The following is a 15,778-nucleotide window of genomic DNA, read 5'->3' as shown; positions in this document are numbered from 1 at the left end:
GGAAATCAGAAGTTATACATTTCTCATGTGGGATTAGTCAAATGACTTTTTGTTGTTACTGGTGTTACTGTATTTGATGTGATATTCCAGTGTACATTTTCTACACTACAGGTTACTTACTTATTGCAGTTGGGTTCTGTATTAAATGTTAGGTCTTATCTGGGCAATAAAACAGTTAGTAGCCCTATGCACATGAGAAGTATGCAAGTTGGTTTGTTATGCTGCAGTTAGGCTCCCGAGTGGCGTAACAGTCTAATGCACTGCATCTCAGTGCAAGAGGCATCACTACAGTCCCTGGTTAGAATCCAGGATGTTTCACATCCGGCCGTGATTGGGAGTCCCATAGGGCGGCGCATAATTGGCCCAGCATCGTCCGGGTTTGGCTAGAGTAGGTCAACATTGTAAATAAGAATTTGTTCCTAACTGACTTGCCTAGTTAAATACTCTTAGACTGCCAGAACTTTTAGACTGCCTGGTTCCAGTTTTGCATGACAATGACCATGGCAATGACTTGGCTATACAGCACAAACATACAGTGCCTTGCGAAAGTATTCGGCCCCTTGAACTTTGCAACCTTTTGCCACATTTCAGGCTTCAAACATAAAGATATAAAACTGTATTTTTTTGTGAAGAATCAACAACAAGTGGGACACAATCATGAAGTGGAACGACATTTATTGGATATTTCAAACTTTTTTAACAAATCAAAAACTGAAAAATTGGGCGTGCAAAATTATAAGTTAATACTTTGTAGCGCCACCTTTTGCTGCGATTACAGCTGTAAGTTGCTTGGGGTATGTCTCTATCAGTTTTGCACATCGAGAGACAGAAATTTTTTCCCATTCCTCCTTGCAAAACAGCTCGAGCTCAGTGAGGTTGGATGGAGAGCATTTGTGAACAGCAGTTTTCAGTTCTTTCCACAGATTCTCGATTGGATTCAGGTCTGGACTTTGACTTGGCCATTCTAACACCTGGATATGTTTATTTTTGAACCATTCCATTGTAGATTTTGCTTTATGTTTTGGATCATTGTCTTGTTGGAAGACAAATCTCCGTCCCAGTCTCAGGTCTTTTGCAGACTCCATCAGGTTTTCTTCCAGAATGGTCCTGTATTTGGCTCTATCCATCTTCCCATCAATTTTAACCATCTTCCCTGTCCCTGCTGAAGAAAAGCAGGCCCAAACCATGATGCTGTCACCACCATGTTTGACAGTGGGGATGGTGTGTTCAAGGTGATGTGCTGTGTTGCTTTTACGCCAAACATAACATTTTGCATTGTTGCCAAAAACTTCAATTTTGGTTTCATCTGACCAGAGCACCTTCTTCCACATGTTTGGTGTGTCTCCCAGGTGGCTTGTGGCAAACTTTAAACAACACTTTTTATGGATATCTTTAAGAAATGGCTTTCTTCTTGCCACTCTTCCATAAAGGCCAGATTTGTGCAATATACGACTGATTGTTGTCCTATGGACAGAGTCTCCCACCTCAGCTGTAGATCTCTGCAGTTCATCCAGAGTGATCATGGGCCTCTTGGCTGCATCTCTGATCAGTCTTCTCCTTGTATGAGCTGAAAGTTTAGAGGGACGGCCAGGTCTTGGTAGATTTGCAGTGGTCTGATACTCCTTCCATTTCAATATTATCGCTTGCACAGTGCTCCTTGGGATGTTTAAAGCTTGGGAAATCTTTTTTTATCCAAATCTGGCTTTAAACTTCTTCACAACAGTATCTCGGACCTGCCTGGTGTGTTCCTTGTTCTTCATGATGCTCTCTGCGCTTTTAACGGACCTCTGAGACTATCACAGTGCAGGTGCATTTATACGGAGACTTGATTACATTTACATTTACATTTAAGTCATTTAGCAGACGCTCTTATCCAGAGCGACTTACAAATTGGTGAATTCACCTTCTGACATCCAGTGGAACAGCCACTTTACAATAGTGCATCTAAATCATTTAAGGGGGGGGGTGAGAAGGATTACTTATCCTATCCTAGGTATTCCTTGAAGAGGTGGGGTTTCAGGTGTCTCCGGAAGGTGGTGATTGACTCTGCTGTCCTGGCGTCGTGAGGGAGTTTGTTCCACCATTGGGGGGCCAGAGCAGCGAACAGTTTTGACTGGGCTGAGCGGGAACTGTACTTCCTCAGTGGTAGGGAGGCGAGCAGGCCAGAGGTGGATGAACGCAGTGCCCTTGTTTGGGTGTAGGGCCTGATCAGAGCCTGGAGGTACTGCGGTGCCGTTCCCCTCACAGCTCCGTAGGCAAGCACCATGGTCTTGATTACACACAGGTGGATTGCATTTGTCATCATTAGTCATTTAGGTCAACATTGGATCATTCAGAGATCCTCACTGAACTTCTGGAGAGAGTTTGCTGCACTGAAAGTAAAGGGGCTGAATAATTTTGCACTCCCAATTTTTCAGTTTTTGATTTGTTAAAAAAGTTTGAAATATCCAATAAATGTCGTTCCACTTCATGATTGTGTCCCACTTGTTGTTGATTCTTCACAAAAAAATACAGTTTTATATCTTTATGTTTGAAGCCTGAAATGTTGCAAAAGGTCGCAAAGTTTAAGGAGGCCGAATACTTTCGCAAGGCACTGTATCTGGGACCAGGCTATTTAGACCTAATATTTTTAAAATGTGCAATACCACGCTCTGTAAGAAATGTTAGATCTTATCTGGGCATTTAAACCGTTAGTAGCCCTATGAACGTGAGACATGCAAATTGGTTTGTTATGCTGCAGTTGAGTCTGACATGCTTGTACATGTTCTGCCTTGTGTCTAGCTACTGAACTGTGGGTAAAAAAGAAGACTAGTTCATGCCTGAGCATTTACATGCAGCTTGTTTTAAAATACTGGTAGGATATTTCCTACCTCATTGAATCATGTTCGTAATCAACCTTTCAAATCTGTAGTCAAGATGTACATTAACTGTAATTTTGATTTGAGAGACTAATCTCAAGAGACAAATGGTTAGCTTTAAAAAAGAAAAAAAAGAAACAGATGTGGACAATGGCCAAGTATTTCAACATGAGTAGACATCATGAAGTGAATGAATTTCTGTGATTTTACTCAAACAATAAACACTATAGACCTTGGTTTGACCTCTCTTGTTCATCTTCCCAGAATCCTCACATTCCTTACTCCTTGTGGTTTCATAAACAGAATTAAAGATAAACAAATAGCCCCCCCAAAAACAGTTCATAGCATTAAACATTTGTGAAGCATGGTGGAGGGATACAAGGGGACCAGAGGTGGTGATCAGGCAGTCTGGTTGACCGGTACAGGATGCAGGACCTCCACCTTGGCATGGCTGGCCTTCACACTGGCCACTCTCTCCTGGGCTCGGAGGAGTCGGTTGGTGTGCTTTGTGGCCAGATAAGTGTCTCTGTTCACTCTGGATGTAATGGCCTCCTCCTTTAGAGACTGTTGCCTGTAATATGTAACAGAAAACACGAGAATGGTCCCACTTTAAAATAACTTCCAAGGCTTTATGAAGCCTTCATAAACCATTTATAACACATTCATAGATGCCTTAATTATCAATAATCTTGCCATGCTAAATACAATGCCTTCGGGAAAGTATTCAGACCCCTTGACTTTTTCCACATTTTGTTACTTAACAGCCCTATTCTAAAATTTATTAAATATGTTTTTCCCTCAGCAATCTACACACAATACCAATATTGACAAAGCTAAAACAGGTTTTTAGGCAAAAAACAAAACAAAAAAAGATACCTTATTTACTTAAGTATTCAGACCCTTTACTATGAGACTGGAAATTGAGCTCAGGTACATCCTGATCATCCTTGAGTTGTTTCTACAACTCAATTGGAGTCCACCTGTTGTCACGCCTTGGTCTTAGTATTTTGTGTTTTCGTTAATTAGTTGGTCAGGCCAGGGTGTGACATGGGTTTATGTTGTTGTATTTCATAGTGGGGTTTTTTAGTTATTGGGATTGCGGCTGAGTAGGGGTGTTGCATAGGTTTGGCTGCCTGAGGCGGTTCTCAATCAGAGTCAGGTGATTCTCGTTGTCTCTGATTGGGAACCGTATTTAGGTAGCCTGGGTTTCACTTTGTATTTCGTGGGTGATTGTTCCTGTCTCTGTGTAGTTTCAGCAGATAGGCTGTAATTAGGTTTCACGTTCCGTTTTGTTGTTTTTTTGTATTTGTATCAGTTATTTCATGTACCGCGTTTGTTCCATTAAAAAACATGAGTAACCAACACGCTGCATTTCGGTCCGACTCCCTTTCGACAAACGAAGAACGTCGTTACACCTGTGGTCAATTCAATTGATTGGACATGATTTGGAAAGGCACACACCTGTCTATATAAGATCCCACAGTTGACAGTGCATGTCAGAGCAAAAAACCAAGCCATGAGGTCGCATTAATTATCCGTAGAGCTCCGAGTGGCCTCCATCATTCTTAAATGGAAGAAGTTTGGAACCACCAAGACTCTTCCTAGAGCCGGCCGCCCAGCCATACTGAGCAATCTGGGGAGGAGGGCCTTGGTCAGGGAGGTGATCAAGAACCCAATGGTCACTCTGACAGAGTTCTAGAGTTCCTTTGTGGAGATGAGAGAAACTTCCAGAAGGACAACCATCTCTGCAGCACTCCACCAATCAGGCCTTTATGGTAGAGTGGCCAAATAGAAGCCACTCCACAGTAAAAGGCACATGACAACCTGGTCTGATGAAACCAAGATTGAGCTCTTTGGCCTGAATGCCAAGCGTCACATCTGGAGGAAACCTGGCACCATCCCTATGGTGAAACATGTTAGTGGCAGCATCATGCTGTGGGGAGGTTTTTCAGTGGCAGGGACTGAGACTAGTCAGGATAGAGGCAAAGATGAACAGAGCAAAGTACATAGAGAGCCTTGATGAAAACCTGCTCCAGAGCACTCAGGACCTCAGACTGGGGCGAAGGCTCACCTTCCAACGACCCCAAGCACACAGCCAAGACAACGCAGTAGTGGCTTCGGGACAAGTCCCAATGTCCTTGAGTGGCCAGGACTTGAACCCGATCTAACATCTCTGGAGAGACCTGAAAATTGCTGTGCAGCAATGCTTCCCATCCAACCTGACAGAGCTTGAGAGGATCTGCAGAGAAAAATGGGAGAAACTCCCCAAATACAGGTGTGCCAAGCTTGTAGCGTCATATTCAAGAAGACTCAAGGCTGTAATCACTGCCAAAGGTGCTTTAACAAAGTACTGAGTAAAGGGTCTGAATACTCATGTAAATGTGATATTTCAGTTTTATTTTTTTCAGAAATTAGCAAAAATTTCTAAACCTGTTTTTGCTTGGTCATTATGGGGTAGTGTGTGTAGATTGAGGGTAAAAAATGATTTAATCCATTTTAGAATAAGGCTGTAACGTAACAAAATGTGTAAAAAGTAAAGGGGTCTGAATACTTTCCGAATGCACAGTAGGTGTTAAAAAAAGGGTCTGTTATAACATTTATTTATTATTATTATTATACATTTCACATGAAGCAGCTACAGTATTTAGGCTTTATAAAGGGTTTTAAAATCCTACTGAATGACAATGATAAGATTGAGGTAAGTTTAGAGGTGATCCTCTTGCTGACCCTACAGTACCTGTCCTCTTTGCATCCCATTATGAGTTCCCTCTGAATCCGGGACTGCTGCCTGCTGCTGGCAACCATGACACTCCTCTCCTGCTGGGTGTGACTCTGCCTCTGCCGCACAGCATGCCTGTTGACCGTCTTGGACAGGAAGGCATGCTGCCTGCTGAAGGCGACAACCATGGCCCGTTCCGATGCACGCCTCCTCTTCTCCTCCAGGAACACAGCGTGTCTCTGCCTGACCTCCTGCACCTCCCTGTCCCGGCTAGCTCTCAGCAGGGCCAGGGCCCCCTCCACCTCCTCCTGCTCCTTCTCTCTCACCTGGAGCACTACCTCCCTACGGGCCTCCAGGAGGCCGTGGCGCTGGCCCTGGGCGCCCTCCCTCCGAGCCTGGGAATGGGCCACCTGCTTGGCCCTCCTCTGCAGGGCCTCGGCCTGCTCCCTCATCCGGTAGGCCCGCTGGATCACCTGGAAGGGGGCTAGGCTGATGGAGCCAAGGCAGCGACCCATCAGACGCTTCTCGGCGTTGATCAGGGGTGGTCGAGGTTGGGGCCGCTTGGGTGGCTCGGGACGCTGTGTGTGGAACAGGCGGATGGCGCTGCGGATGTCCCGTCCCCCCTGTTGCCGGGAGATGAGCATGTTGCTGACAGGCTCGACCTGGTGGACCAGAGCCTTGATGCCGATGAGGCGGAAACACATTTTCCCAAGCTTCTCTTCATAGAACTCCTCTGCAGCAGTGAAGTCTGATCAGAGACAGACAAGATCATCACAAATGTACTCTAATAACAACACTATTGTGATGATTAGAATGGTCATACTGGAGTCTAATGTTACTCTTACATCTGCATACCAAATGACACCCTATCCCCTATATAAGTCCTTGGTCAAAAGTAGTACACTATATAGGGAATAGTGTGCCATTTGAGATCCAACCTACCTCTTTCCGCCTCACTGTGCTTGGCTCTGTTGGACCACATGGTCTTACTGTTCTGAAGGGTGTTATGCGGAGGACTGATGTCTTTCTGTTTCTTGGCCTCTAAAGACGCCTGGCTTGTCACCACCTCTTGTATAACCTGTCAAACGGGGAAAAAAACACTTCTTTAGTTCACATGTAATTACATATATTGCATGGGAAAACGCATGGGAAAACGCATGGGAAAACGCATGGGAAAACGAAAATGGCTGTCACAGAAACATGTTAACTTTTTTACCTCTGGGCTACCAGCCTGCACCAATTTCTTCAGATTGACATACAATCTCTTGATTTTCGCATCTTGTTCCTCGTGCCTCTGGAAAGCATTCTCAAATCATGACAAATGTTGTTTATTAAAACAGAAACTCTACAAATATTATCAGATGTTTGCCTAGTTGTTTATTTTTTAAATGGTTTCACAACGACAGTATTCATATAACTTATACATGACCCTTTTCATCCATGTCTGCAAATTAAAGTGGAATAATGGAGGCCATATCAACTCGATTGAGTGGGTGTTTCATTCTAGGAGTATCAAGTGTCTTAAAGTAGGAGTACTGATCTATGATCAGGTCCCCCCTGTCCATGTAATCTTATTTATTATGATCTAAAAGGCTAAACGGATCCTAGATCAGCATTCCCACTCGGAGCCGGTTGACACTGAGCTACATTGCAGGGTATAATGAAATTATTGGGGATCCAAACCTGCAGGTGCTGTTTAGCTGTGCACTCTTTGACCCATGTCTCTCCCTGGGTCTGTTGACTGTCTGTCTCCACAGAGGGGATGGGGGACAGATGGACTCTGATGCTGAACCTCTCCCGGCTCGGCACAGCAGGGACAAGTCTGACAGAATAAAAACATAACATTTCAGTGAAACACCATGACACAGAATACACAAGGAAAGAGAGGTGATTGTGTGCGGTCAATGAGCTATAGGAAATTATCTCCTACACGAGGCTTTGGTTTCCTATATAAATCAATTCTTTAAAGGGATAATCAGAAGTTGAAACAATAAGTGTTCTCCGCGCCACTGTTTTGGTAAAAAGCTGAGGGATGGGACTGGAGAAATGTAATTACGCTCAAAGGACTGACCATCAATGATCTAAAAATTAAGAGAATTAACCATGTTTTGAGGCTATACAGTGTTTGTTTACATTTACTTTGTTTAAAAACATTGGAGTAAAACAAGCTAATATTTGGGGTTCTGATGGGGTGCGACAGTTCTATTCTTCAAGAATCAATGGGTACATATCATTAATTTACAAGTCAAAATATTGATGTAGCAACTGCTGATTGCCCCTTTTATGGAATACTTGTGTCAATTTTCATTGAACAGTATGGCAACATTAAATGCTTTACCCAAGCCTTTTTCTGGTCAGATGTCCCCTGATCCATCGTTGGATGATCAACGTTGGAGAATAAACGGACTGGATCCTATTGACCTCTGATATAATCTTATGGATTGCTCTCATTTCACTCTGATAAGGCCCCTGGATGAGACAATTTAAATGTTTATGGAAAAATTATGGAGGATACACCATGGATATAACATGGGAAACACATTTCAAATGACATCAAGGAGCACAAGAAGGCCTACAAACCATCTTAGCTGCTGGATAGAGGTTCAAGTAAAAATTATGACAGAGGGTTTTGAAATGCATAGGGAGGATCCAGTTTTCAATGATCTCCTCGTCAGAGACCACAAAGTTATCCAGAGCCTTCAGTGACCAGATGCTGTTGATGATGCAGTGTCTGTAGTTTCCCTTTAGGCTGAGCGGTGTGTCGTAGAGGGTCAATGCTGTGAGGTTAGGACAGCCTGACAACCCCTCAATGTTCTTTCTAGTCCCAATGTTGTTGTCATGGAGATGGAGCAGCTGGAGTCGTCTCAAGCTGTCCCAGAACACTACGCCGGGGAGTTGGGTTATCTGAAAGACAGATGGAATACATCTATCTAGCTCTGGTCCAGGGCTTTACTGTCCTTTGCTCTATTAATGAGTAGCAGTAACACCCTAGACCAGAGCTAGACTACATCATGCTCACATTTCATATTCTGAATGCAAGGCATCTGCAAAATTCCAAACAAAGAGAGCAAGACATAGTATTTATGTTTAGTATGATACAGAATATAAATGGTTTTACTACAATCAGATACAGACAGTATCAATCAGGTATAGCAAAGGAACAAGATTTACGACTCAAATCAAGTGAATTGAGTCATATCTAGGTCTCCCTCAGAAAGAGATATTCTGATATCATCCTGGTTATGTAAAGGTAAGGCCTTAATTAAGTAAAAGGTACCTGATTTCCTTTAAGATCCAACTTCACTATATGCACACATGCGATGAGAGCATCTATCGTGGATATAAAATTGTCTGCCAAGATGCATACTCTTAGTGACCTGCAGCTTCCCACATTATCCAGGTTTTTCAGCAGTAAGCAGCTCAGATTGACCATAACAACCTGTTGAAGGTCAGTCTCTTTCTCCACTAGGTCCAAACCTGGTCCCCGCCCATGGCTTAATATAAGGGACTCCGAGCATGTCACTAGGTATTTCCTTTGGGCATCAAGTGAATCCATTTCTTCAGTGGTCTTCACATTTTCCCTCTGATTTGAAGAGGCATATTACACAGGCTCGTGGTCATAATACAATAGTAGCCTAGCCACATTTGTTTAAAAAAAACGGAACAAAATTAAAAACTTAAAGTTAGCACGTAGAACAGAGGATCATGAGTTGATTGTAAAATATTTTGCTATTTCATGTGAATTTTGCTCACTCTTGCAGTGCTGCGGTCTCTGTGAACTGCAAGGTTTTCATGTTGTCATGGATACAGTTCATATGTACAGTTGCGCTGTGCGGAAGCGTCAGACAGAAAGCATGGTGTGTTGACCGTGCGTTTCTCGCTTTGCTGTCATAGGAATAAAATAGGTGTTATCATAAACTTTTGGCCAATGTCGATATCGACAACTAACTGTATATAAGACGGGGTTATTGGCTATTTAAACGTCTGAAAGAAACGAACGAATGACTAAATGTTGGAAATTAATGTTCATCTGAATGTAGGCTATGAATTGGATTGCATTTATCATTGAACATTTAGCACACACATTTCTACAATCATCACAAATTGGGGCCTGAGCCTGAGGTTCGCTGGAGACACATCGAGTTGTCGTCTGTGGAATGCCTGTATGTTCCTTGTGTGCCCGGATATGCTTGACTCGTTCTCCTTGACTCTGGCGGCGTTGCAGGCACTGCAGCCGGGCGTATCCACTGTCCCACTGCCCCTTGGCACCAAGCTGAGGTCTCTACAGGAGGCCCTGCAATCTAAACACCTGGAGAAGATGCTCAAGTATAGGAAGAGACTCATGGAGGACGTGGAGAAGAAGAAAGGGAGCTGACTGAACTATAGTGATAACTATGCTAATATTGCTTGTAATACCATTCATTGTTCCTTTGTAATCATGATAGGAATGATTCTGTGTTAAATTGAACTGAAATAGGGATACAATGTGGTGGGTTCATGTTAATGATTAACAGGTGCATAGGTTGGGTCAGCTGTTTTGATATTTAAGATTTGGATTTTTGGGCATATTTAAAAATGTGTCTATGGGGAAATTATATGGTATTGACAATCAATTTTGTAATAATGACTGAAAATAATTGACAAAAAGCTTTCAGAGTTGTGTGCCTCTTCATTGTTCTCAGCTAGTATGAGGCATCATAGCCATCATTTCTGATTATATTTCTATGTGCATTCCACTGGTGCTCTGCTCTATTTTTGAACACAAGTGTAAGGGAACGGCTCTTGACATCCTATGCAGAGTTCTACAACTGCATCATCGAGAGCATCCTGACTGGTTGCATCACCGCCTGGTATGGCAACTGCTCGGCATCTTGGCGCTACAGAGGGCAGTGCATCACTGGGGCCAAGCTTCCTGCCATCCAGGACCTATATACTTGGCAGTGTCAGAGAAAATACCAAAAAATAGTCCAAGACTCCAGTCACCCAAGTCAAATCAAATGTATTTATATAGCCCTTCTTACATCAGCTGATATATCAAAGTGCTGTACAGAAACCCAGCCTAAAACCCCAAACAGCAAGCAACGCTGGTGTAAGCATTTCACGGTAAGGTCTACACCTGTTGTATTCGGCGCATGTGACAAATAAAGTTTGATTTGAGTTATGTATAGGTAGTGGCCTATCGGCATACAAGTAGTCAATGATGTCATACTGGCATCCCTATAGGTTTCACCAGAGAGAATGTGGGGAATGACAATATCCACCACACAGACCATTATGTCAAATTGGACTGGGACATGGTCTGTGGTAACTTTGTGATGTATAGATGAAGTGGAAGGCTAAGCAACATGGATGCCATTCCATAGGTCCTCATTCTTCAAATAATTTGACTTAATCACTGCAAGGAACAGGAGTACTCTTCTGTGGTCAAGCTGTCAGTAGTTAAATCCTAATACAGTTTCCTTGCAATTCTGACTACATTATTTCGTTTTCAGGCCATCAAGCAATTCAAACAACTTAAAAAATAATTGAAAACTGACCGATGGCTTGTGCAAGACAATATAAGGTAATGGCCACCTGCTGTTTGAAAAGAGCAATACACACACACAGATCAGTTGTCATAGTGGTCAGGCATTCCTCTCAGAGATGTATTTATTTTTAGCCCTCTGCCATGATCCCTCTTTATCTGGTCCTGCTCTATTGTGACTGAGATAGGGATAGTGTTACTGCTTCACTCCTCTGCTCCACCAAACTATACAACGTACACAGGAAGAAAGAAAAAAAGAAGAGGTTCAATGGGAAATTATAAATCAAGACCAACTCAGACATGTACAGGTAATGGCTTGTTCTCTTTCAGTGTTTTGTGCTGCCTAAGAGAGTATATGTCAGGGTGTAAATATGTACTATAGAATGCTCTTAAGAAGCTTTGCTTTGAAGAACATATACCCAATAGGGTGGTAGTAACTTTTGCTGCCATTTTTTTTTTTACCTTCAATTCTTCCTTTGGTAACTAAACTAGGATATAGAAAACTTACATTATTTAACATTGGGGCAGCAGGGTAGCCTAGTGGTTAGAGCGTTGGACTAGTAACCAGAAAGTTGCAAGTTCAAACCCCTGAGCTGACAAGGTACAAATATGTCGTTCTGCCCCTGAACAGGCAGTTAATCCACTGTTCCTAGGCCGTCAATGAAAATAAGAATTTGTTCTTAACTGACTTGCCTGTTTAAATGAAGGTTAAATAAAATTGGAAAATACAAGTGTCGGGAAATGCATTAGATAGATGTACCTTATCCCTTTCAGGGTGTAAACTATTGAAAGTGTTTCAGCTTTTTAAAATGAAAGTACCTCAGTCACAATTAGGCTAATAGCTCACGAAATTATGCTATGTCTATGCTAACACTGGGCTAACTCCCTTTCTGAAGATGAGTGGAAGAAGAAGGTGAGCGAGTCATACTCTGTGATCATCGAGAGGCTGGAGGATGACCTACGCATCAAAGACAGCGAGCTGACAGACCTCAAACAGGTCTTCAGGTAACAGAGGCCCTCTGTGATAAAAGCGACACATTTATTCTCTATTCAGTCTTTCACATGTCATGTTATAACATCATAACATGCCAAACATTTTATGATAATGACTTCAGGTAACATTAGCTCTCTGTGAAAGTGATGCATTCATCCCTATTCAGTCTTTCACATGTCAGGATATGACATCACAGAAATGACTCATGCCCAGTCTCCATATACATGTCATAGTTTGAATGTCTTCTGGGTTGATTATTGCTGTTGGTATATGTTTTATTAAATGCATTATACGTTTTACATCAGTGTCCTAATTATGGTGTAAAGTACAGAGTAATAACTATTGTAATTACACATTTTTACACTCGACTTACATTTGTATTGGTATTTGGATAACTCAGCTCTGATGAAGCTGTCCAGAAAGTGAACTTGAATTACCGGACAGAGAGCGGACTGTCCCTGTTGCATCTCTGCTGCATGTGTGGCGGTATGTACGATTATTACTATTAATAACCTCTTACCAAAACATTCAGTGTTACATATGCTGCTGCACTCTTGGCTTGATGCCCATGGGCTCATTAGCTTTGATTGTGCTCCAGTGTTTTTTTTAGCCTGGTCCCAAATCTGTTTATGCTGTCTAACCAGCAATATAAACTGGGTGGTTGGAGCCCTGAATGCAGATTAGCTGAAAGCCGTGGTATATGAGACTGTATACTGCGGGTATGACAAAACATGTATTTTTACTGTCCTAATTCTGTAACCAGTTTATAATAGCAATAAGGCACCTCGGGGGTTTGTGGTATGTGGCCATATACCACACCCCCTCGGGCCTTATTACTTAAATTAACAGTACCAGTCAAAGGTTTGGACACACCTACTCATTCAAGGGTTTTTCTTTATTTTTACTATTTTCTACATTGTAGAATAATAGTGAAGACATCACAACTTTGAAATAACACATGCAATCATATAGTAACCGAAAAAGCATTAAACGAATCAAAATATATTTTACATTTGCGATTCTTCAAAGTAGATGACAGCTTTGCACACTCTTGGCATTCTCTCAACCAGCTTCACCTGGAATGCTTTTCCAATAGTCTTGAAGGAGTTCCCACATATGCTGAGCACTTGTTGTCTGCTTTTCCTTCACTTTGCGGTCCGTCTCATCCCAAACCATCTCAATTGGGTTGCGTTCGGGTGATTGTAGAGGCCAGGTCATCTGATGCAGCACTCCATCACTCTCTTTCTTGGTCAAATAGCCCTTACACAGCCTGGAGGTGTGTTGTGTCATTGTCCTGTTGAAAAACAAATGATAGTCACCTAGCCACAAACCAGATGAGATGGCATATCACTGCAGAATGCTGTGGTAGCCATGCTGGTTAAGTGTGCCTTGAATTCTAAATAAATCACTGACAGTCTCACCAGCAAAGCACCCCCACACCATCAGACCTCCTCAATGCTTCACGGTGGGAACCACACATGCGGAGATCATCCGTTCACCTACTATGCGTCTCAAAAAGACACAGCGGTTGGAACCAAAAATCTCAAATTTGGACTCATCAGACCAAACGACAGATTTCCACTGTCTAATGTACATTGCTCGTGTTTCTTGGCACAAGCAAGTCTTTTCTTCTTTTTGGTGTCCTTTAGTAGTGGTTTCTTTGCAGCAATTCGATCACAAAGGCCTGATTCATGCAGTCTCTTTCCCTATGGCGGTACTCATGATAGCCAGTTTCATCATAGAGCTTGATGGCTTTGCGACTGCACTTGGAAGAAACGTTCAAAGTTCTTGAAATGTTCCGCATTGCCTGACCTTCATGTTTTAAAGTAATGATGGACTGTTGTTTCTCTTTGCTTATTTGAGCTGTTCTTGACATAATATGGACTTGGTCTTTTACCAAATAGGGCTATCCTCTGTATACCACCCCTACCTTGTCACAACACAACTGATTGGCTCAAACACATTAAGAAGGAAAACAATTCCACAAACAAACTTTTAACAAGCCACACCTGTTAATTGAAATTCATTCCTGGTGACTACCTCATGAATCTGGTTGAGAGTATGCCAAGAGTGTGCAAAGCTGTCATCAAGGCAAAGGGTGGCAACTTTGGACAACACTTTTTTGGTTACCACATGATTCCATATGTGTATTTAATAGTTTTGATGTCTTCACTATTATTCTACAATGTATAAAACATAAAAAATAAAGAAAACCCCTTGAATGAGTAGGTGTGTCCAAACTTTTGACTGGTACTGTAGATCTGGGAACAGACAATAGAGGATCTAGATAATTTTTCTAACCTCTCTGAATTACAACCAAATTATGAGTGTACTATAATTTACTATATAACTACTATATTACGTATTGGATCACACAAAAACTAAACTTTTACATTACCATGTAGTTTATCAATAAAATGGTCTGATGGTGATGTGGATTTACTCGGTATACATATCCCAAAATAAATAAATGATTTCACTCCAATACATTTTTAAAGAAAGTTAGCAAAAATAGATAAGATCTTGAAACCATGGAAAGGAAAATGCCTTTATATTTGTGGAAAAATCACCCTGATAAACTCTTTGGTCATATCTCAGTTTACCTATTTGTTCTTGGCCTTGCCCAAACCTAGCGAACAGTTTTTTTTAAAATTTATTAGAGAAAAAAATATAAAATTTTCTTGGAACGGCAAGCCAGATAAAATTTAACGGGCCTATTTATGTAACGAAGATGACTTCGGAGGGCAGAAATGATCAAATATTAGAGCATTAGATCTCTCACTAAAGGCTTCAGTCATACAAAAGTTATACTTAAATACAAACTGGTTCTCTAGCAAATTAGTAAGAACGTCTCACCCTATGTTTAAGAAAGGCCTTTTTCACTTTATTCAGATTACAACCGCTCACTTTTTCACTTTATTCAGATTACAACCGCTTACTTTCAGTTATTTACATCTACCAAATATCGCTATTTTTAAATAATCCACCAGAAAAGATAGAACAAATAATATAACAAATATTGTGGTTAAACTCAAATATAACAATTGTTAAAAAAAACATTATTTTTTAGAAAAGAAAAAACACACTACTCTACCCAAAATTACAACCAACTAATTGCATCATTACCGCAAAAATGGAAGAGGAATGTGGAAGGGGGAAAAAGTAAGGAACTTGTCTGTCTGCCATGCATTAAAGACCAAAATTGTTTAAAGAAAACTGTGATGAATAAAAAACTATTCCAGTTTGATTTAAGGATTTAAAAAAATTGACAGCCATACCATATAGAATGCAAAATTGTTGGATTTTTAACGTACCGATTCCATGGCACATGGTTTATGAACTGATACGTAAACCGATCCTGGATTCAATCATCAATAATATAGTAATACTTTTAGCAAAAAGGTTTATTTTCAATTTACAATCTGTAGAAACAATAAGAAAAGAAAGGTTCATAACTTTTGTGAAACTTCACAGCACAATTGAAAAATATATGGCAAATTTTAATCCAATGTGGATGGTGTTAAGAGATTGATGGGAGGGGTTGAATGGAGCTGAAGGTTGGGACTAATAACAACTAATTACAATAAGATAACTAATGTAAAACATACTGTGCCATAAAACATATATATGTTAACAACTTTTTTTAGAGCACAGTGAATGAATGGCAAATAGAACCGTATGGA

General features: G+C 41.3%; 2 protein-coding genes across 2 annotated transcripts in view; one reads left to right on the top strand and one right to left on the bottom strand.

The window, feature by feature from the left end:
- Window positions 1-2,965: 2,965 nt before the first annotated feature.
- On the bottom strand, window positions 2,966-9,133 carry lrriq3 (leucine rich repeats and IQ motif containing 3). Its single transcript, XM_064952816.1, has 7 exons — window positions 8,855-9,133; window positions 8,158-8,481; window positions 7,916-8,046; window positions 7,261-7,399; window positions 6,520-6,655; window positions 5,596-6,325; window positions 2,966-3,429 (listed from the first exon to the last, which is right to left on the bottom strand). The coding sequence occupies exons 1-7, from the start codon at window positions 9,131-9,133 to the stop codon at window positions 3,258-3,260; spliced, it is 1,911 nt and encodes a 636-aa protein (XP_064808888.1). The 3' UTR covers window positions 2,966-3,257.
- A 2,159-nt stretch (window positions 9,134-11,292) lies between these two features.
- tnni3k (TNNI3 interacting kinase) overlaps window positions 11,293-15,778 on the top strand; it is a 52,210-nt gene continuing 47,724 nt past the window's right edge. Inside the window, exons 1-3 of the mRNA XM_064953037.1 lie at window positions 11,293-11,409; window positions 11,998-12,106; window positions 12,496-12,581. Coding sequence (XP_064809109.1) covers window positions 11,370-11,409; window positions 11,998-12,106; window positions 12,496-12,581 — 235 coding nt within the window. The 5' untranslated portion in view covers window positions 11,293-11,369. The remainder of the gene's footprint in view (window positions 11,410-11,997; window positions 12,107-12,495; window positions 12,582-15,778) is intronic.

The sequence above is a fragment of the Oncorhynchus masou genome, chromosome 31, assembly GCF_036934945.1.
Source record: "Oncorhynchus masou masou isolate Uvic2021 chromosome 31, UVic_Omas_1.1, whole genome shotgun sequence".
Classification (NCBI taxonomy): domain Eukaryota; kingdom Metazoa; phylum Chordata; class Actinopteri; order Salmoniformes; family Salmonidae; genus Oncorhynchus; species Oncorhynchus masou.
This window is presented reverse-complemented; position numbering and strand designations above follow the sequence as displayed.

Coding starts and splice junctions, on each gene's coding strand:
- lrriq3 (XM_064952816.1), bottom strand. CDS start 9,133: ATGGATTCACTTGATGCCCAAAGGAAATACCTAGTGACATGCTCGGAG. Junction 8,482..8,854: donor TGGATCTTAAAGGAAATCAG/GTACCTTTTACT, acceptor TCTGTCTTTCAG/ATAACCCAACTCCCCGGCGT. Junction 3,430..5,595: donor ATGGGATGCAAAGAGGACAG/GTACTGTAGGGT, acceptor TACATATTACAG/GCAACAGTCTCTAAAGGAGG.